Consider the following 25241-nt stretch of genomic DNA (forward strand, 5'->3'; position numbering starts at 1 on the left):
TGTACAGCTCGGACTTTAGCTCCCATATCCCGATCTAATTGGTTACATCGATCCACCAATGCTGCAAAGGTAGTTCCTCTACCTTCCCAGTCCGGTAACAATACCTTAAGCATTTTGGACAGTTCTGGCTTTAGACCAGCCACGAAAGCTGCTTTCAGGGGTCCAAACACTTGTTCATCCATTTCCTCATCCGTATTATTCATACCCGAATGTTCTAGCCACGTGCATCTAAACCGCTCGTCATACTCCAGGACCTCCTCTGTTCCTTTCTGTTGGCAGGCTGCAATTTTTCCCCAGTCTGTCTTAGCTGGACTGAAGGCTTGCAGCCAGTGTTTAATCGCCTCCCATCCTGCATCTAAATCTTGCTCATCCTGCCCCAAAGCTTCTTCTACCTTGTCGTGCAATTTTCTTCCCTGTGTTTTTGGCACCATTATGGTCAAAATTTGCACTCCATCCCAGGGATGAAGTTGATATATATTTCTTAAGCGGTACAATTGGTCCCACGTTTTTACTCCCCCTTTCTTTGGATTGGGCAATTCCTTGGACCATTTATCAATTTTCTCTGGGTCTGCCGGATCATGAATTAAGTATTTTTCATACAGCCTTTGCTTCGTTTTTTTGGTTCCGCCCTCATCCGCAGTCTCTTCTGATTTGACTACAACTCGTCTTTTTTTAAACGGGACAAAGCGCACCCCTAATTCTTCATCATCCTCCGACACTGTATTGTTGGAGGATTCAGAATTCGTATCTATTCCTCGGTCGTGTCTTCGGGTTTGCGCTTTTAATTTATCCAAACATGGGTACCCTGGGAATTGATCAATACATTTTCCTTTTCCTATTACTGTCTCTTGACCTAATGATTTTTTCCATTCTTTAATTTTACCTTTAAGATCTTTAACTTCCGCTTCCAGCTTTTCAAGTTCAAGCTTTTTCTGTCGCAGCTGCGCACAAACTGCTTGCAATTGATCCTTTGTACTGGTCAGTTCTCGATCATGTTGGGACCGCATTATAATTTCATTCCGGTTTCGGATCTTTCCCATTACCTCTAGGGACCATCTAGTTCGCTCTTTATTTTTCATATGGGTCGTTTTTCCCCAGACCCTTTTAATCTTGTCCAAGGACCATTGTCCTTTGGAGGTTCCGTACTTTAGTTCGATCTTAATACAGGTTTTAGATAAGTTGAACTGTTGCTCTATGTATTCTTTCAACTGTTCGAGAATTAAATCTAGCGAAACTTCAGGTGGTGCTTGGCCACCTTTAACAGTTGTAGGCAATTCTTTGCTCTTATCTCCTGCTGCCATAATTTCTTTACTGGGGTCTCGAGTCGTAGGCTTTCTAGCCGATCAATAGGTCGGTGATTAATTAACTAACACACCGCCGAAGTTTAGACGTCTATAGAACCTCTAGCCGACTACCAACCGGAGGGTTCGAAAAGAGGTGTCCTTACCTCAGTATGTAGGTCCGATGTCCAAAATTCAGTTTCTTTCCTCAGCGATCGTGTTCATGACGCCAAAATTGTTAGATCTCTTAATTTTCAATGAAATACGAACTCCGATTGTAGTTTTAACTTCTTTAATTTGGCAGACAGCAGTAACAATTTCTTGGCTTTAAGCCAGGTCTTTGTCCTTCTGAGACCACATGGTCAAAATGGCTGTACTTATACCTGGATCAATTTACAGAAAAGAACTCTCCTTCTTTGACCTTATTGGCTCAATTAATAGTCTTTTAACCTTTTAATTGGTTCGCTACCCAAGGGTCCTAAAATGTCAAGTTGATTGATGACTTAATGCAACATGCTAAACTGCATGTAGCAGCCTTGACTTGGGGGTCTGTGAATTTTCACAGTCTGTCTAAATGCAGCCTGTTTGAATTCTCTATCAGAGAAGTTGGTTGAGGAAGATTTTTGTGATTACTTTCCCAGTGGCAGACAACAGGGAGATTCCTCTGTAGTTGCAGTCGGACTTGTCCCCTTTTTTAAAGATGGTCACGATCACTGCATCTCTGAGCTCTCCCAGCATGCTCTCCTCCCTCCAGATGAGAGCGGTGACTGTTCCTTTACCAACTCTTCGGGGCTATCTGTCCCACTATTAACCCCTATTCATATAAGGGATGGTGGTCCCATTATAGACGCCCTAGTTATTCAGAGTAGCTGGAACAGGTAATGATATTCATATGTCACATTCGGAGTCTGGCTGGATTGAAGATGTGAGTTTAGCTCATTTGCTTCGAGAATATTCATCATGGTTTTGAACTTCCAAGATCTCCCAAATTGTTAATGGAGATGGTATTCGTGTTCTGGAAATTTTTAGTTTGTCATGCAGCAATAAAGTTGAACGTTCTAATGTACTTAAGAAATTGTGGATCCTTTTGGGAACTAAAAAAATTAATTGATTCTTGCTTAATATTCACTGCAACAAGCATAACATTCATTGCATAACATTCCATTTATCTGCTGTGATGTGAGTCAAGCCTATAAACACCCTCCAGTGACATGTTCGTGTTACAAATAGCAAAGGTTGAAGCAATCAGTGCAATTACTCCAATGAGATAAGTTGTTTGGAAAATGTCAGCATTATGTCAAAGATGCAATTACTTTCCTACAGACTGTATAATAAACTTTATGAAGAATCTCTAATAATACTAACTCTTGTTTATACTGAGCTTTAAAACCGCCATTTAGTCCTGATCAGTTCTACTTGGGTTCAGAACTCCTGAACTCGCAAACAAAGCTTCAGAAAATGTGTTTGAGCATCAACTCTCGGAAATTGAGTTCAATGTGTTTCTGAAATAAAAAGAGCAAAACTTGCAACAACTATCTGAACAGGGAAGATTAAAAAGGAGGTTTTATAATTTAAAAAGCCCCAATTTATAATTGCCCAATGCTGAGTCTTTGACCAGCTTGTAGTGTTTCCCTCTCTCTGGAAGGTGAATCGGGTCCTACTGTGGTAACGTAAGTAAGAGCAGGAGTAGGCCATGCGGCCCCTCGAGCCTGCTCCACTATTCATTCAGATATTGGCTGATCTACCTCAATTCCACTTTTCTGCACTATCCCCATATCCCTTGATTCCCTTGGTATCCAAAAATGTATCAATCTCTGTCTTGAATATACTCAATGACTGAGCCTCCACTGGGGTAGAGAATGCCAAAGATTCACCACATTCTGAATGAAGACATTTCTCTTCATCTCAGTTCTAAATGGCTGACCCCTTACTCTCCAGTTAGGGGAAACATCCTCCCTGCATCTATTCTGTCAAGCCCTGTAAAAATGTTGTATGTTTCAATGAGATCACCTCTCATTCTTCTAAACTCTAGAGAATATAGGCCTAGTGTACTCAGTCTCTCCTCATAGGACAATCCTCCCACCCCAGGAATCAGTCTGGTGAACCTTTGTTGCACTCCCTCTATGGCAAGTATATCCTTCCTTAGGTAAGGAGACCAAAACTACACAATAACCAGGTCAGCCTATCAATATCTGCTAAGATATAGACGGGGATGTGTGGGAATGGGAGGCAAAGCAGAGAGATTTGATGCTTGTCAGAGCATCTGTGTTCCCCTTTTTCTGAGGTCGGCAGTGATTGAATGTAATGACTTTAACCCCCCCCCCACCAAGGCTGCAAGTTCATCCCAGTGGTGGTGCAGTGATGGGTTCTGAGAAGACTGCAACACCAGAGGCTTTATCTGAGACTTAACAGAAATGTGTAACCTAAACTATGTTTGTCTTTTCTTCGCTCCCAGGGACGGATGCCAGTATCCCGGTCCATATCAACAACATCTGCCAGCGCAACTATGTCACTGTGGAGAGCGGCCGCAGGTTGAAGCCCACCAACCTCGGGATTGTCCTCGTTCATGGATATTACAAAATCGGTAAAGTGAAATTGAGGGAAATAAACCGTAGCCCCCAGCTCCAAAACTAGGAGCTTATTTGTGCTTCCATATTTAACCTTCAGAAGTGCTGAAATGGCTCTAGATGTCTGTGCAGATGGTTTGTAAAAATGGTAAGATGTAATGATCTTGATTTGATTTCCAGGGCCTGGCTGCCCGGATTATCGGCTTGCGGACCTCTTTCTCCCCCCCACCCCACCCCACCCCCCCCCAGTGAGTACTCTCGGACACTGGTTGAAAGAGTTTTATCAGCAGACAATTCACAGTCTCACGTCGATTGTATCAATCCGCTATTCTGCAGTGATTCAAGAAGAAGGCCTGCCACACCTCCTCCAGGCAACGAGGGATGGACAATAAACACCAGCCTTGCCAGCGACTCTCTCTGTCATGTATTAGAATGGTAACCATCCATTGGGTGCTGGGTCGCGTGATTCGATCGAATTGCGCTGGAGCAGTGTTCAGGGTTGGGCTGGTTAAGATTCATCTGGAATCTACTTCTGAGTACATTGTCCGTTTGTAGTGTTGCTTTGTAGTTCTGCATTCAGTCTTTCAGAGATTGTGTGTGTTAATTACATGGAACTACCAAATGCAAAAAATACTGAAATTTGATTATGACTTGACCATTGTTTACTTGGTCAATTACCGCGTCATCGTCCCAACCCTCTTCTCAATCTTCCTCGCTGCCATGCTCCACCTCACAGTCGACAAGCCCCCCACTGGAGTGGAACTGCAGAATCAGAGGGAACCTGTTCAACCTTTTCCGTCTCCAGGCCAAGTCCAAGACCACCCCAACCTCTGTCGTCGAGCTACAGTATGCGGACGATGCCCGCATCTGCGCACATACAGAGGCTGAGCTCCAGGATAGTGTTGACGTATTTACTGAGGTGTACGAAAGCATGGGCCTTACGCTAAATGTCCGTAAGACAAAGGTCCTCCACCAGCCTGTCCTCATCGCACAGCACTGCCCCCCAGTCATCAAGATCCACGACGCGTCCCTGGACAACGTGGACCATTTCCCATACCTCAGGAGCCTCCTATCAACAAGAGCAGACATTGACAACGAGATTCAACACCGTCTCCAGTGCGCCAGTGCAACCTTCGGCCGCCTGAGGAAAAGAGTGTTCGAAGACCAGGCCCTCAAATCCGTCAAGCTCATGGTCTACAGGGCTGTAGTAATACCCGCCCTCCTGTGTGGCTCAGAGACATGGACCATGTACAGTAGACACCTCAAGTTGCTGGAGAAATACCACCAACGATGTCTCCGCAAGATCCTACAAATCCCCTTGGAGGACAGACGCACCAACGTTAGTGTCCTCGACCAGGCCAACATCCCCAGCATTGAAGCACTGACCATACTTGATCAGCTCCGTTGGGTGGGCCATATTGTTCGCATGCCAGACACGAGACTTCCAAAGCAAGCGCTCTACTCAGAACTCCTTCATGGCAAATGAGCCAAAGGTGGGCAGAGGAATCATTACAAGGACACCCTCAAAGCCTCCCTAAGTGCAGCCTCCCCACCGACGCCTGGGAGTCCCTGGCCAAAGACCGCCGTAAGTGGAGGAAGTGCATTCGGGAGGGCGCTGAGCACCTCGCGTTTCATCGCCGAGAGCATGCAGATATTGAGCGCATGCAGCGGAAAGAGCGTGCGGCAAACCTTTCCCACGCTCCCTTACCCTCAATGACTATCTGACCCACCTGTGACAGAGATTGTGGTTCTCGTATTGGACTGTTCAGCCAGCTAAGGACTCATTTTAAGAGTGGAAGCAAGTCTTCCTCGATTCCGCGGGACTGCCTATGATGATGACAAAGTATTTATATTATAAAACTAAAAGGGAAATATAAGCTATCACAATATGAATCTATTTTAATGCACCCACTTCACCAGCAAAAGCAAAGGCAGGAGTTATGTTGTGGCAGTTCCTCATGACCCCATTAGTTTTATTTGGCAGGATGGTGGCACAATTAGTTGGCACTGCACGGTGTGTCGCCGGGTCATGGGCCATTACTGCATTTGCCCACAATTCCTCATAGCCAGTCTTGGCCATACATCAACGTGCAACCACTGAGCAGAGCCCAAGCACTTATCTATAGAAAAGGAGGCAGCATTGCAGACTAAAGACAGCTCTTGTACCCACAATGGGCCACATCAGGGGCTATGCTGACAGAGGCTTACTAGCCCGCTTCACTCAGGAATGATGCATTGCCCAGCGCTATATAAATGGGGCAATTACATTATTTTAGGCTTATTTGAACGGGACTTACACTGTTAATGGTCTGATAAGAGAAAGTCAGTTTTATATTTAGGATTACAAATATATATCTTTTTAAAATTTCTCCCCTCTCCTCCATTTAAGCTGCCCTGCATCGTGATGAGAGGGCAGGCAGGTGACCTGCTTTTGGAACGCTAACAGTTTTAGAGACAGCTGAGAGCTATACAAGAGCAGCCCTACCCATTAATTCATTTATTTAGTTTAATTTTTATTTAATGAAGCAACAAGTTTTTTTTTTTTGTCCACTTCCTTTTTCTGTGGTCTTCTCACACTGCGCACCATTCTTCATTTCACAAGGCAATCTGGTGACCAGATCTCCCGGTGCAACTCCGTGACTGGCTGCTATGACATGCGTGGAAATGGTTAGCGTGCAGGAGTACGGTAGTGTACTGGTTATGTTACTATACTAGTAATCCAGAGAACGTGAGTTTAAACCCCACCGTGGCAGTATGAGAAGTTTAATTCAGTAACAGTGACCATGAAGCTGTTGGATTGTCGTTAAAAATCCAACTGGTGCACTTAGTGTCCTTTTAGAGAAAGAAACCTTTCTTACCCGGCCTATGACTCCAGTTGCACACCAATCTGGTTGACTCTTAACTCCCCTTTGAGGTTGCTTAGCAAGTAAATCAGTTGTACCAAACCACTACACTGCAGTTGTTCAAGGAGAAGGCCTGCCTCTTCCTTCCCAGGGTAACTAGGGATGGGCAATAAATGCCGACCTTGCCAGCAACGCCCACCTGCTGAGAATGAATATTAAAAATCAAATGCTCTGTTACTAATCAAATTCCATTCGTTATATACAGCCACCTTGTTTCTCCAGTTAGTAATTTGTTCTGCAGCACCTTAAAGAATGTATGATCTGTTTGTATTTTGACAGACCAGGAGCTTGTCCTTCCCACCATCCGCAGTGCTGTCGAGAAACAGCTCGGCCTCATTGCAGCGGGTAAAGCTGATTTCCCCCCGGTCCTAGAGCATGCCTTGAATATCTTCAAAAGGAAGTTCCATTACTTTGTGGACTCCATAGCGGGTAGGACTGAATGTATTCACATCTTGTACTGTAACAAATTCCTATGACTAATTGTTAAGACTGTTCGACTAGCCAGTAACAAGGATATATTTTGTAAGGCTCCCCTCAGATGCCGATCTGTGTTCCCATCGAGTAAGGCTCTGCGCTGGGAGCAGAGGCTTGCAAAATTCACCCTATGGTCTGAACTGTGACCTGCATGTTCATTTGTAGATCTCGCATCTGTTTGCTTACATAGAAACATAGAAAATAGGTGTAGGAGTAGGCCATTCGGCCCTTCGAGCCTGCACCGCCATTCAATGAGTTCATGGCTGAACATGCAACTTCAGTACCCCATTCCTTCTTTCTCGCCATACCCCTTGATCCCGCTAGTAGTAAGGACTATATCTAACTCCTTTTGGAATATATTTAGTGAATTGGCCTCAACAACTTTCTGTGGTAGAGAATTCCACAGGTTCACCACTCTCTGGGTGAAGAAGTTTCTCCTCATCTCGGTCCTAAATGGCTTACCGCTTATCCTTAGACTGTGACCCCTGGTTCTGGACTTACAGGCCAAGCTTTCAGAAATCTATTTGTAACTGGAACACCGCCACTAAAAGGCTTATGGAATAAGTTACCTTATGGAATAACAGATAATGTGGGAGAAGGTTTAATTGCATCAAAAGTCTTGCATCAAGTTCTGATCAAGACAGGCATCATTATCAGCCGCAACATCTACTGTGCTTAAATCCTGTGCCCTCCTGAGGCTGAGGGTGTTCCAAAGTGCTCGTGAACTGATTCTACGACGAGAAACTTCCCTCGATCTCATCTCAGCCATGAATGTTAAGGTGGCTCCACCAATCATCCATTCCTTTCTAGCCAACTGGGGTCTTCCATGCCAGGATCTGAAAGGCCCCAGCAGTGGCACAAGCAGCCGCCCAGCAAGATGCCCACCTTCATGTTGCTGCCTCTTCTAAAACTGTCAGACATACCACCAGAGGATAGGATATGGAATAGTCGATAAGGCAATACATCCAGTAAGCTGTAAACTTCTATAAAACGGTGAAATTATCCCAGTACACACATTTCAGGGTGAAAGTGGAGAGAGTAGAAAGCACACCCAGTCAGTCTGACTGCAGCACCCAGCCTGTCCATATCATCCTCCGATTGCAACACTTTCACATCTAGCTTTGCTTAGAGGATTGATTCATCTGCGCTGCCTTTCAAAACTATGAAAGGATGAGTCCATTGTGCTATGAATACACTTGGGATGTTGAGAAGAATGCAGTTTGAGCCAGTGCACTATTTTAGCTCCGTTGCTGCTCAGTACCAGTCTTCTTGCCACAAGACTGGTTTACAACCACAGGGCTGCAGTGACACTTCTCTCCATGGTATTTAGTGCAAAACTTGTTTCTCAAACTTATCTAGTGTTAGGCGTGGCTCAGTGGGTAGCACTCTTGCCTCGGAGCCAGAAACTTCTGGGTTTATTTCCCACTCCAGGGACTTGAGCATAAAAATCTAGGCTGACACTCCAGTGCAATACTGAGGAAGCACTGCACTGTCAGAGGTATCGTCTTTTGGATGAGGTGCTAAACCGAGGCCCCGTCTGCTCTCTTAGGTGGATGTAAAAGATTCCATGTCACTATTCAAAGAAGTGCAAATGAGTTCTCCCCAGTGTTCTGGCCAATATATTTATCCCTTAACTAACATCACTAAAACAGATTATCCTGGTCATTATTACCTTGCTATTTGCAAATTGGTTGCTGCGTTTCCTACATTACAATAGTGATCACACTTCAAAAAGTACTTCATTGGCTATAATGTGCTTTGGGATATCCTGAAGTTGTGAAACATGCTGTATAAATGCAAGTCCCACAATGCATTGCCTGGTGTCTCCAGATATTGTCAATTAAGTGGTGATTGTTGCCTTACATTGTATTCTGAGAGAATTGCTTTTACAAACTCTGCCATTCTTGTATTCAATGTTTCCCCAATCGGCTGGGTCACCCATCTCAAAGTTACCCTGGATCCAGCATGTGTGCTCACAATCGCATGCAATTTAATGTGTAGAGACTCTAGCTATGGGTAACTTTTGATATTTCTTACTTTGTAATGATTTCCTCTGCATTTCTTTAAAAGTTCTATAATGCACGGAGAGTTGATGAGAAGCTGGTCTGATGCCACTGCTTTGGTGCAAGATGTCCTGCGCAAGGGCTGACTGCACCCTCCCAACTCCAGACATGGCACATGAGATTCAAACAAATGCAATTACTTGAAGACTGTTGTCATGGCAACCTGTCCGGACGGATTGGTTGCAGGAGTCAAAATAGCTGCTGCTCTATCTTAGTGGTGTACTGCTGGTGGCTCTGTTTCAATGATGTGTTAGTATACTGAGAGGGAATATTTCTGAAATGTTCTTTATTTGCTGATTCCACATTCTATTTCCATAAATCCAAGTTACCAACCGCGGGAAGCATGCAAGATGTGCCTCTAAGATGTTCGTGTCTGGGATATTCAGCGTTGGTCCTTTGACATCAAAGGGGTGCAATTCCTAGACATTTTTGGTTCTGTTCTTCACTGTCAACTCAGGAAGATGAACCCTGTCTGACTTTTCTCTCCCAAAGAGGGACTGAGGTCACTTGTCGTGTCCCATCATTGCCTGAGCTGAACTGCCTGAGCACAGTCCTGGGACTTGCTAGGCATGTCTGTCTCGGTACTAAATCAGGCAGTGTGTTTACGCACCGTGCCATTGGGGGATACGCCGTTCTTTTTTTTTTTACAGAATTGAGATACCTAGAGCTGAATTGGATATTCCTGACTGACGACAACCATCTTTTACGGATAAATAATTCTGTCTTTTATTGAGTTACAACACTACAAAAACAATAATCTGCATCCCAGATTGGAACAGTGCTGCTCATATCATGCAGTAATGCATTCTCTGTCACTGGGGATATATATTATTATATGTCAGAAAAATATTTTCCTTTGGTCCAAATGCTGAAATGATTGGCGTTTGGAGGGAGTTTGAACTCAAGAGGTTTGCTCTTTGACCGTCAGTGGAAGATTGGTGGCAGCTTGCCCTTTGACCTTCAGTGCCCTTCCGTGGTTACTTTGCTGAGCCTGTTCTCGGTTTCTCTGCAGGTATGGATGAATTAATGGAGGTGTCATTTTCTCCCATTGCTGAGACGGGAAAGCCTCTGTCCCGCTGTGGCAAGTGCCATCGATTCATGAAGTACATTCAGGTTGGTGATGGAAATGTGTAACTGCAGGGGGGTGGGGGGCATGGTGGGGTGTCATTTATTTTTAATAATCACAAGCATGGTCCCTTGTAATTCTATTAGTATTGGTTATCAATACAGTGATCATATATACCCACCCTCATCAATACCAAGGAACCCGATGATTATACCAAGTTGCTCGAAGTAAAGGTAGATTCTTGGAACAGTAAGTCCAGGTTTGTGATTAGAAAATTAATTTACAATAAGAGCAGGTTTTATGTGAGTGCCTTATAATGAGAAAAGTATAACAGCAATAATATAGATTAGATTATATGAGAGGAGTCTAAAAGAAGGCATTTGTATAATATCTGTACTTTGCATGATTTCAGGATGTTTCAAAATGGATCACGGCCAATGAATTACTTTTGAAATGTAGTCACTATTCTTTTGTAAGGAAATGCAGCAGATAATTGGCACACAGCAAGATCCCTTAAACCACAATAAGGTATATAGTATTAGGCAGTCCCTCGTATTGAGGATGACTTGCTTCCACACCAAAAAGGGATGAGTTCACAGGTGTTTCAATGAGGGACTTGATATTCTAAGTCCAGAGCTACATACTGAAGGGTGGAAGATGCCTGTGCGTGGATCTTTTTTAATGTGTGGTGGCAGTTGCACACCAGCCACCCCACGGGCTTGGCAGAGCTAGGTCTTGATCCAGTGGCAAGGGTTAACCAAGACGACTGGAGACCAAGCAAGCTTTGCTGCACGGACTTATTGCGCACACATGCTCCTACTATCCATAGATCGCAGTGTGGGCTGGCCCATGCTGTCCCTGGGCCCTCGCCTCTTCTAAACATAGAAAATAGGTGCAGCAGTAGGCCATTCGGCCCTTCGAGCCTGCACCGCCATTCAATGAGTTCATGGCTGAACATGCAACTTCAGTACCCCATTTCTGCTTTCTCGCCATACCCCTTGATTCCCCTAGTAGTAAGGACTACATCTAACTCCTTTTGGAATATATTTAGTGAATTGGCCTCAACAACTTTCTGTGGTAGAGAATTCCACAGGTTCACCACTCTCTGGGTGAAGAAGTTTCTTCTCATCTCTGTCCTAAATGGCTTACCCCTTATCCTTAGACTGTGACCCCTGGTTCTGGACTTCCCAACATTGGGAACATTCTTCCTGCATCTAACCTGTCTAAACCCGTCAGAATTTTAAACATTTCTATGAGATCCCCTCTCATTCTTCCGAACTCCAGTGAATACAAGCCCAGTTGATCCAGTCTTTCTTGATAGGTCAGTCCCGCCATCCCGGGAATCAGTCTGGTGAACCTTCGCTGCACTCCCTCAATAGCAATAATATCCTTCCTCAAGTTAGGAGAACAAAACTGTACACAATACTCCAGGTGTGGCCTCACCAAGGCCCTGTACAACTGTAGTAGCACCTCCCTGCGCCTGTACTCAAATCCCCTCGCTATGAAGGCCAACATGCCATTTGCTTTCTTAACCGCCTGCTGTATCTGCATGCCAACCTTCAATGACTGATGAACCATGACACCCAGGTCTCGTTGCACCTCCCCTTTTCCTAATCTGTCACGATTCGGATAATAGTCTGTCTCTCTGCTTTCACCACCAAAGTGGATAACCTCACATTTATCCACATTATATTTCATTTGCCATACATTTGCCCACTCACCTAACCTATCCAAGTCACTCTGCAGCCTCATAGCATCCTCCTCGCAGCTCACACTGCCACCCAACTTAGTTCCAATCCCCAAATTTGAAGATACTACATTTAATCCCCTCATCTAAATCATTAATGTACAATGTAAACAGCTGGGGCCCCAGCACAGAACCTTGCGGTACGCCACTAGTCACTGCCTGCCATTCTGAAAAGTACCCATTTATTCCTACACTTTGCTTCCTGTCTGCCAACCAGTTCTCAATCCACGTCAGCACACTACCCCCAATCCTATGTGCTTTAACTTTGCACATTAATCTCTTGTGTGGGACCTTGTCAAAAGCCTTCTGAAAGTCCAAATAGACCACATCAACTGATTCTCCCTTGTCCACTCTACTGGAAACATCCTCAAAAAATTCCAGAAGATTTGTCAAGCATGATTTCCCTTTCACAAATCCATACTGACTTGGACCTATTATGTCACCTCTTTCCAAATGCGCTGCTATGACATCCATAATAATTGATTCCATCATTTTACCCACTACCGATGTCAGGCTGACCGGTCTATAATTCCCTGTTTTCTCTCTCCCTCCTTTTTTAAAAAGTGGGGTTACATTAGCTACCCTCCACTCCATAGGAACTGATCCAGAGTCTATGGAATGTTGGAAAATCACTGTCAATGCATCCACTATTTCCAAGGCCACCTCCTTAAGTACTCTGGGATGCACTCCATCAGGCCCTGGGGATTTATCAGCCTTCAATCCCATCAATTTCCCCAACACAATTTCCCGACTATTAAGGATTTCCTTCAGTTCCTCCTTCTTACTAGACCTGTGTAATAACAAAGGCACAGTCTAGTGTAATGGGAGAAAGTGTATGTGGGAGAGAGTTCCACACTGCTACCACCCTTGGCGTGAGGCAGTGTCTCCTAACTTCTCTGCTGAATGACCGAGCTCTGATGTTAAGGTTATGTCCTCTTGTCCTAGACTCGCCCACCAGCGGAAAAGGTTTTTCTCCATCAGTTCCTTTCAAAATCCTAAAAACCTCAATCAAATCACACCTGAACCTTCTATATTCCAGGAATACAGGTCAACCACACATCTATTGTTATTGGACAAACAGAAAGAAGGCATGTCTCGCAGCACATTTCACAACCTCAGCACCTTTACAGCCAGTGAAGTACTATTGAAGTGTAGTCACTGTTGTAATGTTGGAAATGTGGCAGATATTTTTCACACAGCAAAATCCCATCAACAGTAAACTGATAATGTCAAATTAATCTGTTTTAGCGAAGTCAAGTGTGGTTTAAATGCTGGCCCCGGACACTGGAGAGCACTTCCCTGCTCTTCAAATAGTGGCCGTGGGATTTTTGACGTTCACCTGAAAGGGCAGACAAGGCGTCGGTTTGAAGACTCGTTGGAAAGACAGCACCTCCGACAGTGCTGCACTCCTCGGCACTGGCACCGCGAGTCTCAGCCTAAATATGTGCTCGAATCTCGAGTGGGAATTGAACCCATGACTCGGGGGCAAGAGTGCTACCAGTGCGCAAGGCTGACCAGATCCATTCCCTTTTCCCATTAGCAATAAGGTAAACAATCAGTTAATCCGTTTTGGTGGTGGATAAATGGGAGTTGACCAGGACCCTGGAGAACCTGCCTGACCAGGACCCTGGGAGAACCTGCCTGCTCCTTGGAAAAAGTACATGGGATTTCTTACATCCAACTGAAAGAAAAATGGCACCTCTGACAATGCAGCACTCTGTTAGTATCAGCGTAATTTATGTGCTCCAGTCCTTGAGTGGGGCTTAATCAAAAGATGCATTGCAGGCACAAACGGTTTATAGAAAGCACTGGGCATCAATCAAAACCCCTGTAGGTGTAAATCCAGAATTCTGTTCTGAGGAGGGATCTTGTACCCGAAACGTTAATCTGCCCTTTTACAGATTTTTATTACCTGCTGTATATTTCCAAAATTTCCTTTTTTTGTTTCAGCTTTCCAGCATTTCTTTTTTTTCTTTCTATAGCCCCATATGTCTATTTATGTAATTCTTTAATACGTGTATAATTACTGGGCCAGTAAATGTACGGCCAGTGCTCTTCTACGGTAATTGCTGGTTTAGTGTATTTGCTTAAGAATTCACAGCTTACACAATAGCTGCAAGAACTAGCTGGTTTATTAGCAAAGGTTTAACAATGAAACTGAACACTACTAGTTCATACATCAAGCTCACAACAGCCCACCTCATCATGGGGAGCCAGAGCTCACTTAACTGGGGTTTTATTGCATCTTGTGAGCATCGCGTGACTGGCTAAGCCACTCATAGTGCAACAGCTCCACAAACATGGGAGCATGCTCACAGGCGCGTACATTACATTTGTTTCTGTGGTTACTAGATCTGTGAATGGGTATCCAGGGCTCTAACTGTACTTCGCATGTCTGTGAATGAAAATCCAAGGCTCTAGTTCTGTAGTTGCCAGATCTGTAAATGGGCGTCCAGGGTTCTAGCTCTGTGGTTAGCAGCTCTCTGAATGGAGCACAGGGCTCTCACTGTAGTTGCTGAGTCTGTGTAACGTAACATAGTCCTCTACCTAATGCCTTGTAATCCCAGAAGTAGAACAGTTTAAACCCGCTCTGCGCTAATAACCTCTAAGTAATTTGTGTTGCTAATATCTGATTGTTGCCTCCTAGGCCAAACCCAGCCGGATGCACTGTTCCCATTGTGATGACACCTACAGCTTACCCCAGAACGGAACCATCAAACTGTACAAAGAGCTGCGATGCCCTTTGGATGAGTTTGAACTGGTTCTCTGGTCGTCTGGTTCCAGGGGGAAGAGTTACCCGCTGTGTCCGTATTGCTACAACCACCCGCCGTTCCGTGACATGAGGAAAGGTAAGAGAGCTGCTGAAACCATTGCTGACTCAGCTCGCTGGTTCATTTTGTTTGTGAATCTGCCACAAATGGAAAATAATCCTGACCTTCCTTGTTTGTTTGTTTTATTTCCAGTTTTCCCCTTTCCTGAGCATGCTAACTTGCCAGTGTAGTTCCACAGGAGTCATCGGTAATCCCCCAGGTGGCCATTCTTAATGTGTGAGCCTAGGCAGTGACCGCTGATGGGCTATTTGACCAATGGGTTTCACGGTATTCGCCCACACAAGCTATCCCGCAGCAATCACTGGATAGCAATTCATCCCCACCCTAGAACAGGGCAGCTGAGGGCACAGATTAGAGATCGATCCTGGGACCTCCTGATCCGAATGTCTCAGTACCACTCCACTCCGCGTTAAACCACTCGGAAAGGCACATCCACCCTTATGAAAAGAGACGCCTATGATGCACGTCTCCCCACCCCATCCTGATACATGGCTATACCCACTGCTCAATGTTGTATACTGCACAGCTTTCCAGGGTCATTTGTTGACAAAACAATTACTTGTCACCCACCCATTGTCCCTGTGCATTAACATGCAGCAATCACCTGTTAATATGTGCAGAGGTTTTTAAATTGATAAACCCAGACGATGGCCGAGGCCCGGAGTGCCAGGACGGGAAGTTGTAGGTGCAAGAGAAGGCTGGAGCAGGGGGAGCTGGGTAAGGAGTTCAGAGAATTGTACTCTCATAACCAAGTTAGTGTGTGCCATTTGAAATGGAATATGTATAATTTGTGATTTTTTTTTGTGATGTGATATTTTCCCACTTTAGATTAATCCACCCTTTTTGGTTTTGGAAGTTTGACATTTTTCATTCTCCACCATCCCACCCCCTTTTTACTCCTGTTGCCTGCTTACTTCCAGTATGTCCCCAAACTCCCCTTTAGCTGTCTGGTGATGGCCATGTGATACGTTATAATGATAATTGTCTTTCCTCCCCTTCATTTTCCCTGCAACAGCTACACACTTGCATTGAGACACGATACAGAAAAAGTATCAAACTCCCTCTGCTCCATGTTGCTTTAAGTTGGTGCTCCAAGCCATTGTGGCACCTGGCAGCACAGTCACCAGTGGGGTCCCTGTGGTATTCACCTCTGTCCCTACTCTACCTCATTGGTGGATAAATCCTAAATCAGAACACTAAGATTTCTTAGCAGCACCAATTTAAGTTATATGCAAATTAATGAGAACGGGGATTAACCTTTATTTTTTAGCCCCTTGAAGCTCATGAAGATAAAAAGCTTGGTCATTCTTGATGTACAGTGTGAATCACTCTAATTAATGGGCGAAGTTTGAGTCCCAGGAGTTCAGTACTCAGGACTGGATGAGAAATAGAAATGTTACTGATCAGATCAGCCAAATGGCCATACTCCTGCTCCTATTTCTTATGTTTTTAAAGAAAGAAAGCCTTACATTTATATAGTGCCTTTCACAACCACTGGCAGTCTCAAAGCACTCTACAGCCAATGAAGTACTTTTGGAGTGTAGTCACTGTTGTAACGTGGGAAACGCGGCAGCCAATTTGCGCACAAGCAAGCTCCCACAAACAGCAATGTGATAATGACCAGATAATCTCTTTTTTTTTGTTATGTTGATTGAGGGATAAATATTGGCTAACTCCCCGTTCTTCGAAATAGTGCCACAGGATCTTTTACGTCCACTTGAGAGAGCAGACGGGACCTCGGTATAACGTCTCATCTGAAAGACGGCACCTCCGACAGTGCAGCACTCCCTCAGCACTGCATTGGAGTGTCAGCCTAGATTTTTTTTTTGTGCTCAAGTCCCTGGAGTGGGACCTGAACCCACGACCTTCTGACTTGGAGGCAGGAGTGCTGCCACTGAGCCACAGCTGACACTGAAACATAAGGAAGGCGCATCTGTGACCGGATTGTTGTTTTTTTTGCCCTTAGGAATGGGATGTAATGAATGCACCCATCCAACATGTCAGCATTCGCTGAGCCTGCTCGGGATCGTCCAGTGTGTGGAATGTGAGAGCGGTGTGCTGGTCTTTGACCCCACCTCCGGCCCCAAGTGGAAGATGGCTTGCAACAAATGCAACGTGGTAGTGCACTTTTTTGAAAACGCCCACCGAGTGAAGGTGTCGTCCGAAACCTGTGACATGTGCGAGGCTGCGATTGTCGACGTGGACTTCAACAAGGCAAAGTCGCCACTGCCGGGCGAAGCAACGCAGCATTCGGGCTGCGTCTTCTGCGATCCGGTCTTTCAGAACCTCGTGGAACTTCAGTACGCCAAAATGAAGCACCCAATGCACAGGGGTGGTGGGGGGCAAGGCCGAAGGCGAGGGCGGGGGAGGGGTAGGGGCCGCAGACCTCCAGGCAGGAGCAATCCAAAGAAACCCAAAGACAAAATGGCGGCACTAGCTGCTTATTTCGTGTAGGTGTCAACAAGGGATTTGGAACAGCCTACAAGAAGGTCATTTTCATCGAAGTTAGTTGAGGAATTTGTGGTCTTTGTCTTTTGTCTCTGCTAAAAGAGCTCAAGTGGAGCAACAGAGCCCCCGAGGTTATAAGGAGGAGCTGTATACAAGTGGTGCTGATTTTCTGCTCGAGTAATTGACTTGGACACGCCAATGGTGCAATATTTGCCTTGTTCTTTTGTGTTTTAAACATGTTGGGATGAGCTTCCCTAATGGCTGAGCTGGAAATTGTCTGCACGGGGCCGATCCCTGTTCATGCTTAGTTAGCTGTTCTCAGCCAGGACGGGAATGGGGACAGGAGAATTTCCTTCAGTCTCCCTGGGTTAGGGAGGGAGGGAGGAAACCTGGTTGAGTTCTTGATTCCTGTCCAGGAGCTTCTGCTACACAGTACATGTGTAGGTATCCGATGAGGATGTGGCTGTGATGCCCTCCACAGTTGAATATGCTGCCAACATTGACCATCTCAGCTCATGAATGAAGAATAACCACTTCGATGATTTAAGACAAGGATTTTTTTCTTAAAGTATGCTGGAGCTGGCATGTTAAAAGATAAATTACTGCAATGTGCAGGAAATAATTACTCAGCCATGAGATAATATTTGACAAAGCATGCAGTGAAAGCAATGAGAAACGAGCTCAGTCAGCTTCACTGATTCACCCCAGAATGGATGAATGTCCTTGAGCAGACTACCTTTTTCATAAAGACAGCGAGCTGACATCGTTTACAACAGGTGAACACTGTGGACAAGAACCACCTCTGCAACTAACTCACAAAACTGCAGAACACAAAGTCAAAAAGTCTAAATATTCTTTTGCCAATATTAAAAAAGTAAAGAAACATTTGTATTTATTTAGTGCCTTATCGCATCTCTCAAACATCCCAAAGCGTTTCACACACAGTGAATTACTTGAAGTGTTGGAAATCTGAAATCAAAAGCGAAAATGGACAGCGAATCAATAAGCATCTGAAAGAGAGGTTTAATGTTTGTGAATGTTACCATGCCTATTTCACATTGATCAAGCTGCTGAGAGTTTCCAGCACTTCCTGGTTTTATGAATATTTAATCTGTGTTTGTTTTCCCAATATTTGGGTGGTGGCAGATGTTTTGAAGTTGCCCGTGATTTGGGTCGCCTGTCAGATTTTGGACATTATTGAAACCTGTGAATAATTCTGTCTGTTCCCAGGGAGTGTCCCAATGATAGCTAAATAGTCAGTCACAGGGAAACCTTTGACATATTAAAGTTTATTCTGGAGCTCTGAATAAACTGGAAAAGTTTTACATTTACATTAGATTTTATTCTATTTATTAGTGTTCCAGTTACTCACAGGTCAACAATACGGTGTGCTGTGTTGTATCTAAGTTCATTTTATTTTTTGGCTTTACTTTACCTGCCAGTTTTACAAATGCAGATTACAATACTCAATATAATACTGCCTTTGGAATTTTGGAAAACTGCCAAGCGGGAAAAATACCTGCTCTCTGTATTAATGAGACAGCTGGAACTAGGCAGTGATCACAGGATGTCTGTGTTGCAGAGAAGACAGAATCTACAAAGGGAATCCTAAAGGGATGCAAAATCTGAGACATGGTATAAAAAGGCACTGGTTACTGTGTGTGTATATATGTGTATCTGCACAGTTAAAATACAAATTGTTATCCCCTTCAAGAATCGAGCAAATAAACACACTAACTTGTCTGAGGTCATGTTTATTTGAAAAAATTATCTTTATAATCATTACTGTACCTTGTCTTTACCTATTTCCCCCTTGGGTTGATCCGTTTTCCCTATCTGCACACCTTTTAGCTGGCTGGGTGAGATGCAAGACCCTACTATATAAATACAGTTACTTCAGCTTCTCTCTGCCAATTTGTTTGCTTTGTTCCCGGCTAGCTGAAAGCATTTGAGGTTTGCTGCTAGACTGGGACCAACAGTCCTCTAATTGACTGCCATAGGCAGATTTGAATGACTGGCGGCCCTAAGATTTTATTCTGATACGTTATAATCTGGTGTTGCTCATTTTTACCTGTGGCCACATTCTCTTGCTCAAGGGCAACTTTCAGGAATACTGTAATACACAAGACTGATAGGATGGAGACCCTTGCCCTCCATTCTCCTTGTAGTGGTTTGCTACTCTCTTGGGTAGCTGCTGAGTGAACCCAGGCATTTCCCACAGAAGGGGAATTGTAATTTTTCAGGATTTTTGTCATTTTGATCGTGGGGTTTTGGGATCATTTATATTAAGATGTTGCTATTAAGTTAAATTCGGCCCACAAATGATTAACTCCTATCTGGGATGTGGATTAAATTCACTAGCTGGAACTAGATGAAGTGGCTATCAATTGTCTTTCTCGCTTACCATATCAGTTTGAGACAATAGGGTGTGTTAGTACATTTTAGAGCCATTCACTTCTGTAATGTTAGAATGGCTTCCATTTATTAAGCTAAACAGGAGTCATAACTGGTCAAACAATGTGTTACTGTGACCCTTTCACTGGGATGGAGAGGCAGTGGAATGAAACAGTTCCTGACTGAGAGCTGCCTCTTGTCCAATCCTGTTGGCTCACACAGCCAAGCATTCCCTAGGCAGACATATACTGGTGACAATGCGGTGACAGTTCTGCACTCCTGTCTATGCTACCTGGCTGTTTGGGCAGTGAAGCCAGTTCAAGTACACGTTGGTGTTATTTCTCCTTTTCCTCTGCCCCGAACTTGCACAGAGCTCCTCGAGCTGGGAGTGATGCTTTTCTTTAAGCTTGCAGCTGCATTAATTGCTCCTTTTTAACCTTTTGTTGGCACTGAACCTTCTCTTGCCTGAAAAGCAAGTTTCAAGCCTCCAAGCTAAGCAGCTTTAACTGCTGGCTAATTGAGGGGTTTGTATATTGAGTCACAGATATCTGGGAGTGAGTTACAGGCTGTAGTCTAATTAAGGGGTTCAAATGATTTACATAAAGAATAATGGATACCTGGGATTGTGCTATAGGCTGGGATTTAATTCAGGGATTCTAATGATTTACATTTAAAAAAGGAGACAGACAAAAAGCAGGAAACTATAGACCAGTTAGCCTAACATCTGGGGTTGGAAAAATGTTGGAGTCCATTATTAAAGAAGCAGTAGCAGGACATTTGGAAAAGCAAAATTCGGTCAGGCAGAGTCAGTATGGATTTATGAAGAGGAAGTCATGTCTGACAAATTTGCTGGAGTTCTTTGAGGATGTAACGAACGGGGTGGATAAAGGGAAACCAGTAGATGTGGTGTATTTGGACGTCCAGAAGGTATTTGACAAGGTGCCACATAAAAGTTTACTGCATGAGATAAAAGTTCACGAGGTTGGGTAATATATTAGCATGGATAGAGGATTGGCTAACTAACAGAAAACAGAGAGCCAGGATAAATGGTTCATTCTCTGGTTGGCAACCAGTAACTAGTGGGGTGCTGCAGGGATCAGTGCTGGGACCCCAACTATTTACAATCTATATTAATGACTTGGAAGAAGGGACTGAGTGTAACATAGACAAGTTTGCTGACGATACAAAGATGGGAGGAAAAGCAATGTGAGGAGGACACAAAAAATGTGCAAAAGAACATCGGCTAAGTGAGTGCAAAAATTTGGCAGATGGAGTATAATGTTGGAAAGTGTGAGGTCATGCACTTTGGCAGAAAAAAATCAAAGAGCAAGTTATTATTTAAATGGAGAAAGATTGCAAAGTGCTGCAGTACAGCTGGACCTGGGGGTACTTGTGCATGAAACACAAAAGGTTAGTATGCAGGTTCAGCAAGTATTCAGGAAGGCCAATGGAATCTTGGCCTTTATTGCAAAGGGGATGGAGTATAAAAGCAGAGAAGTCTTGCTACAGGGTATTGGTGAGGCCACACCTGGAATACTGCATGCCGTTTTGGTTTCCATATTTATGAAAGGATATACTTGCTTTGGAGGTAGTTCAGAGAAGGTTCACTAGGTTGATTCCGGGGATGAGGGTGTTGACTTAAGAGGAAAGGTTAAGTAGTTTGGGCCTCTACTCATTGGAATTCAGAAGAATGAAAGGCGATCTTATCGAAACGTATAAGATTATGAGGGGGCTTGACAAGGTGGATGCAGAGAGGATGTTTCCACGGATGGGGGAGACTAGAACTAGAGGGCATGATCTTAGAATAAGGGGCCGCCCATTTAAAACCGAGATGAGGAGAAATTTCTTCTCTCAGTGTTGTCAATCTGTGGAATTCGCTGCCTCAGAGAGCTGTGGATAGCTGGGAGTGCACTATAGGCTGGGATTTAATTGTAGCTTGGCTCTGTATGTTGTCCTTTTTTATGTGCATGTTGATTTGGATGCACATCCCATGTCATTAATGTGACAAATTCACACAAGAATTTGCATTTATATAATGCCTTTAACATAGAAAATTGTCTCGAGATGCTTTAGAGAGGTGCAAGGAAAAAATCGGCGATGAGCCAAAGAAGGAGATATTAGGAGTGACCAGAAGCTTGGTCAAAGAGGTGGGTTTTAAGGAGAGTCCTAAAGGAGGAGAGGAAGATACAATAGCAGAGAGGTTTAGGGAGGGTTGAGAAGGCACAGCGAATGATTGGCATTATTTGTACAGGTTTGTTGAACCATCTAGTCAATCACCAGGACCCCTGGATCTGAGCTCACTTCTTGTCGAGACTGATGTTTATAAGGGTCCTACGTGAAATGAGATTGAAGCTGTCTCACCACAGCTCTTGGTGCAACTCTTTTAAATACCGGCAATTAAGACAACAACTAATAAACCTGTAAATTAACATCACATTTGTTTTAAATTCCCGTTTATGATGATGCACTGCAGTCCCTCCGGTCGCGGAAGGCCTTGAGTAGCGGTGGACACCGCGCGCTCCATCTTCAGGGACACCCGGGCATGAACGTAACCGCGGCAGCTCTTAGTGCATCACTGCACAAAAACCCCTCTAATTAACTAAATTGTCAATCACACTTAGATTACAAGATGGCATGTGTGGGTAATGAAAAACTAGCAAGACTGAAAAAAAAGACTCACATTTATATAACGCCCTTCACAAGCTAAGGATGTTGCAAAGCACTTTACAGCCAATGAGGTAATTTTGAAATGTCGTCACTTGTAACGTAGGAAATGCGGCAATTTGCGCACAGTGATCTCCAACAAAGAGCAATGTGATCATGACAAAATAATCTGTTTTAGGTGTTGATTGAGAGATAAAAATGGCCAGGACACTGGTGTAACTACCTTGCTCTTTGAAATAGTGCCGAGGGATTTTTTACATCCACGTGAAAGAGCACATGGGGCCTCGGTTTAACGTCTCGTCCAAAAGATGGCACCTCTGTGCAGCAGTCCCTCAATGGAGTGTCAACTTAAACTGGTATAGTAAGAAGTTGGGGTTGAGGTATATTGTTGGGCATAATGAAAGGAAGTTTAGTAAAATTCACAACAAAATCCATTTTAAAAATGCAATATTTTTTGACAGTCCTGGTATTCTACACGTCAGATTGTTGAAGCTCTCTTTCTAGACAGCAGCTTGCACTGTATGCCATGGCTTTATCCAGTAGGGGGCAGTACATCCCTTTGTGGGCTTGTCTTCATTGGCAGGCTCTCTACATCCTGCACTGACCTGGAACAGGGTCGCCATCTGGAGTAATTTGAGGGAAGTACATCAGCAAAAAAACCCTGAACCTTCTGGATTGCTTCCCGCGAGTTTAAAAAAAACAGTTTATAAATGTTTACATTCATTCAGAATAGTTCTTAAATTGCAATGTGTTTAATTCATTGACTAACCATGACAGGGTTCCCCTTGTCCTCACCTTTCACCCCAACGGATCATCCTCCGACATTTCTGCCACCTCCAGCGTGATCCCACCACCAATCACATCTTTCCCTCCATTCCCCTCTCAGCTTTCTGAAGGGACCGCTCCCTCCGTGATACCCTGGTCCATTCCGCAATCACCCCAGCACCCTCTCCCCTTCTAACTGCACCTTTCCGTGCAAACGCCGGAGATGCAACACCTGCCCCTTTACTTCCTATCCAGGGCCTTCTTGCAATTTAGTCTACTGTATTTGCTGCTCACGATGTGGTCTCCTCTACATTGGGGAGACCAAGCGTAGATTGGGTGACCGCTTTGCAGAGCACCTCCGTTCAGTCCGCAAGTGTGACCCTGAGCTTCCGCTCACCTGTCACTTTAATTCTCCACTCCACTCCCACTCTGATCTCTCCGTCCTCGGTCTCCTACACTTCCAACGAAGCTCAACGCAAGCTCAAGGAACAGCACCTCCTCTTTCGTTTAGGCATTTTACAGCCTTCTGGACTCAACATCGAGTTCAACAATTTCAGAGCGTAACTGCTGCCAATCTTTGGCTCCCTTCACACCAACCTCCGACCCCCCAGCCAGCCCAAGCCTGTTCCTTTCTTTTTCCTTGTCTCTAATGGCAGCTGGTCATTATCACGCCATTCACACCCTATCTTGACTAATGTTTTTCTAACTCCTGGCATTACCTTCCCTTTTGTTCTTTCTTCCCTCCCCCTTTCAGTGCTTCTTAAGAATGTGTTCTCTCAGAACAATCTCCAGTTCTGACGAACTGTTAATTCTGCTTTCTCTCCAAAGATGCTGCCTGAGATTTCCAGCACTTTTTGTTTTTATTCCAGATTCCAGCATCTGCAGTATTTTGCTTTTGTACTAACCAAAATTTGTTGCTCCTGACCTGCACTGCAGACATGGCAGGTTTAAATGGAAACCTTGCTTGAGGAGAAAAGAAAGAAGATAAGCGACAGAGAGTTTCAATGTAAAGTACAACCGTGCAAAAACTGACATCTCTTACATGAGGGCTCCATTTCTGTTTGTGCAGCCTGGAGAAATCTGCACATTGGATCTGTCAAATGGAAAAACATCTGCAAGCTTATCTCTGCCCAGCTGCTACTCATCTGAGCCATGCTCTATATCCGTCCTGCTCCTGGATGTTGATCCTGGTGCTCCGATATAACCCCAAGGTTTGGTAATGGTTGAAACATAAAGTGCATAACTTGACTGGCTGCTCTGATGGCTCAGAAAATAAAGAAAGATCTGCATTATATAGCACCTTTCACGGCCGCCAGAAGTCTCAAAGCACTTTACAGCCAATTCAGTACCTTTGGGAGTGTAGTCACTGTTGTAATGTGGGAAACGTGGCAGTCAATCTGTGCACAGCAAACTCCCACAAACAGCAATGTGATGATGACCAGATAATCTGTTTTTGTTATGTTGATTATGCTGAGTAATGCAGAATAGGTGCTCACATTCAACCTCCAGTCAGTGCTGAGTGAGCCAATCCCATTATTTTTTTCCATTACCATTTTTTTTAGCTTGTATTAAATTCAAAAAGTTTCTCCCCTTGATAATTTTCAGGTTCCCTTGTACCACTGACATTTTGTCCTCTTCCTCTCCTGCAAAATGGATACAAAATATTCATTTCACAAGACTGTCATTTCCGCCTGCATCTGTCTTTAATAGGCCCACATCCCCCCACCCCCGCCATACCATTCTCTTTCTCTTAAAATATTTATAAAAGCTTTTACTTTTAGCTTTGATATCCCTTGCAAGTTTTTATTATACTTTCTTTATGCACCCAATTCTCTTTATTTTTACAGCTTTCCCTGCTGGATTTCCACTTCACCTTATATTTATGTAAGCTTTTTCTTTTAGCTTGATACCGTCTGTTACCTTGTTTGTTGAGCATGGCTGGTTAAACTCGTAAGTGAAGTTTTTGCCTTTTAAGAATATGTACTGATTCAGTGGGCTTATAGTGGATACTGGTCAATAGCCTATCCCCAGAGATAGAG

At 44.2% G+C, this 25241-nt stretch overlaps 1 protein-coding gene across 1 annotated transcript in view; it reads left to right on the top strand.

Annotated features, from left to right (window-relative positions):
• Positions 1 to 25241, top strand: part of LOC139241451 (DNA topoisomerase 3-beta-1-like) — a gene marked incomplete at its 5' end in the record, with an annotated part of 49668 nt that overhangs the window by 16678 nt on the left and 7749 nt on the right. The window contains 5 exons of the mRNA XM_070870012.1: positions 3736 to 3864; positions 7030 to 7179; positions 10300 to 10400; positions 14748 to 14949; positions 16898 to 17266. Of these exons, the coding sequence (XP_070726113.1) occupies positions 3736 to 3864; positions 7030 to 7179; positions 10300 to 10400; positions 14748 to 14949; positions 16898 to 17266 (951 nt within the window). The remainder of the gene's footprint in view (positions 1 to 3735; positions 3865 to 7029; positions 7180 to 10299; positions 10401 to 14747; positions 14950 to 16897; positions 17267 to 25241) is intronic.

This window comes from Pristiophorus japonicus, unplaced genomic scaffold (assembly GCF_044704955.1).
Source record: "Pristiophorus japonicus isolate sPriJap1 unplaced genomic scaffold, sPriJap1.hap1 HAP1_SCAFFOLD_1083, whole genome shotgun sequence".
NCBI lineage: Eukaryota > Metazoa > Chordata > Chondrichthyes > Pristiophoridae > Pristiophorus > Pristiophorus japonicus.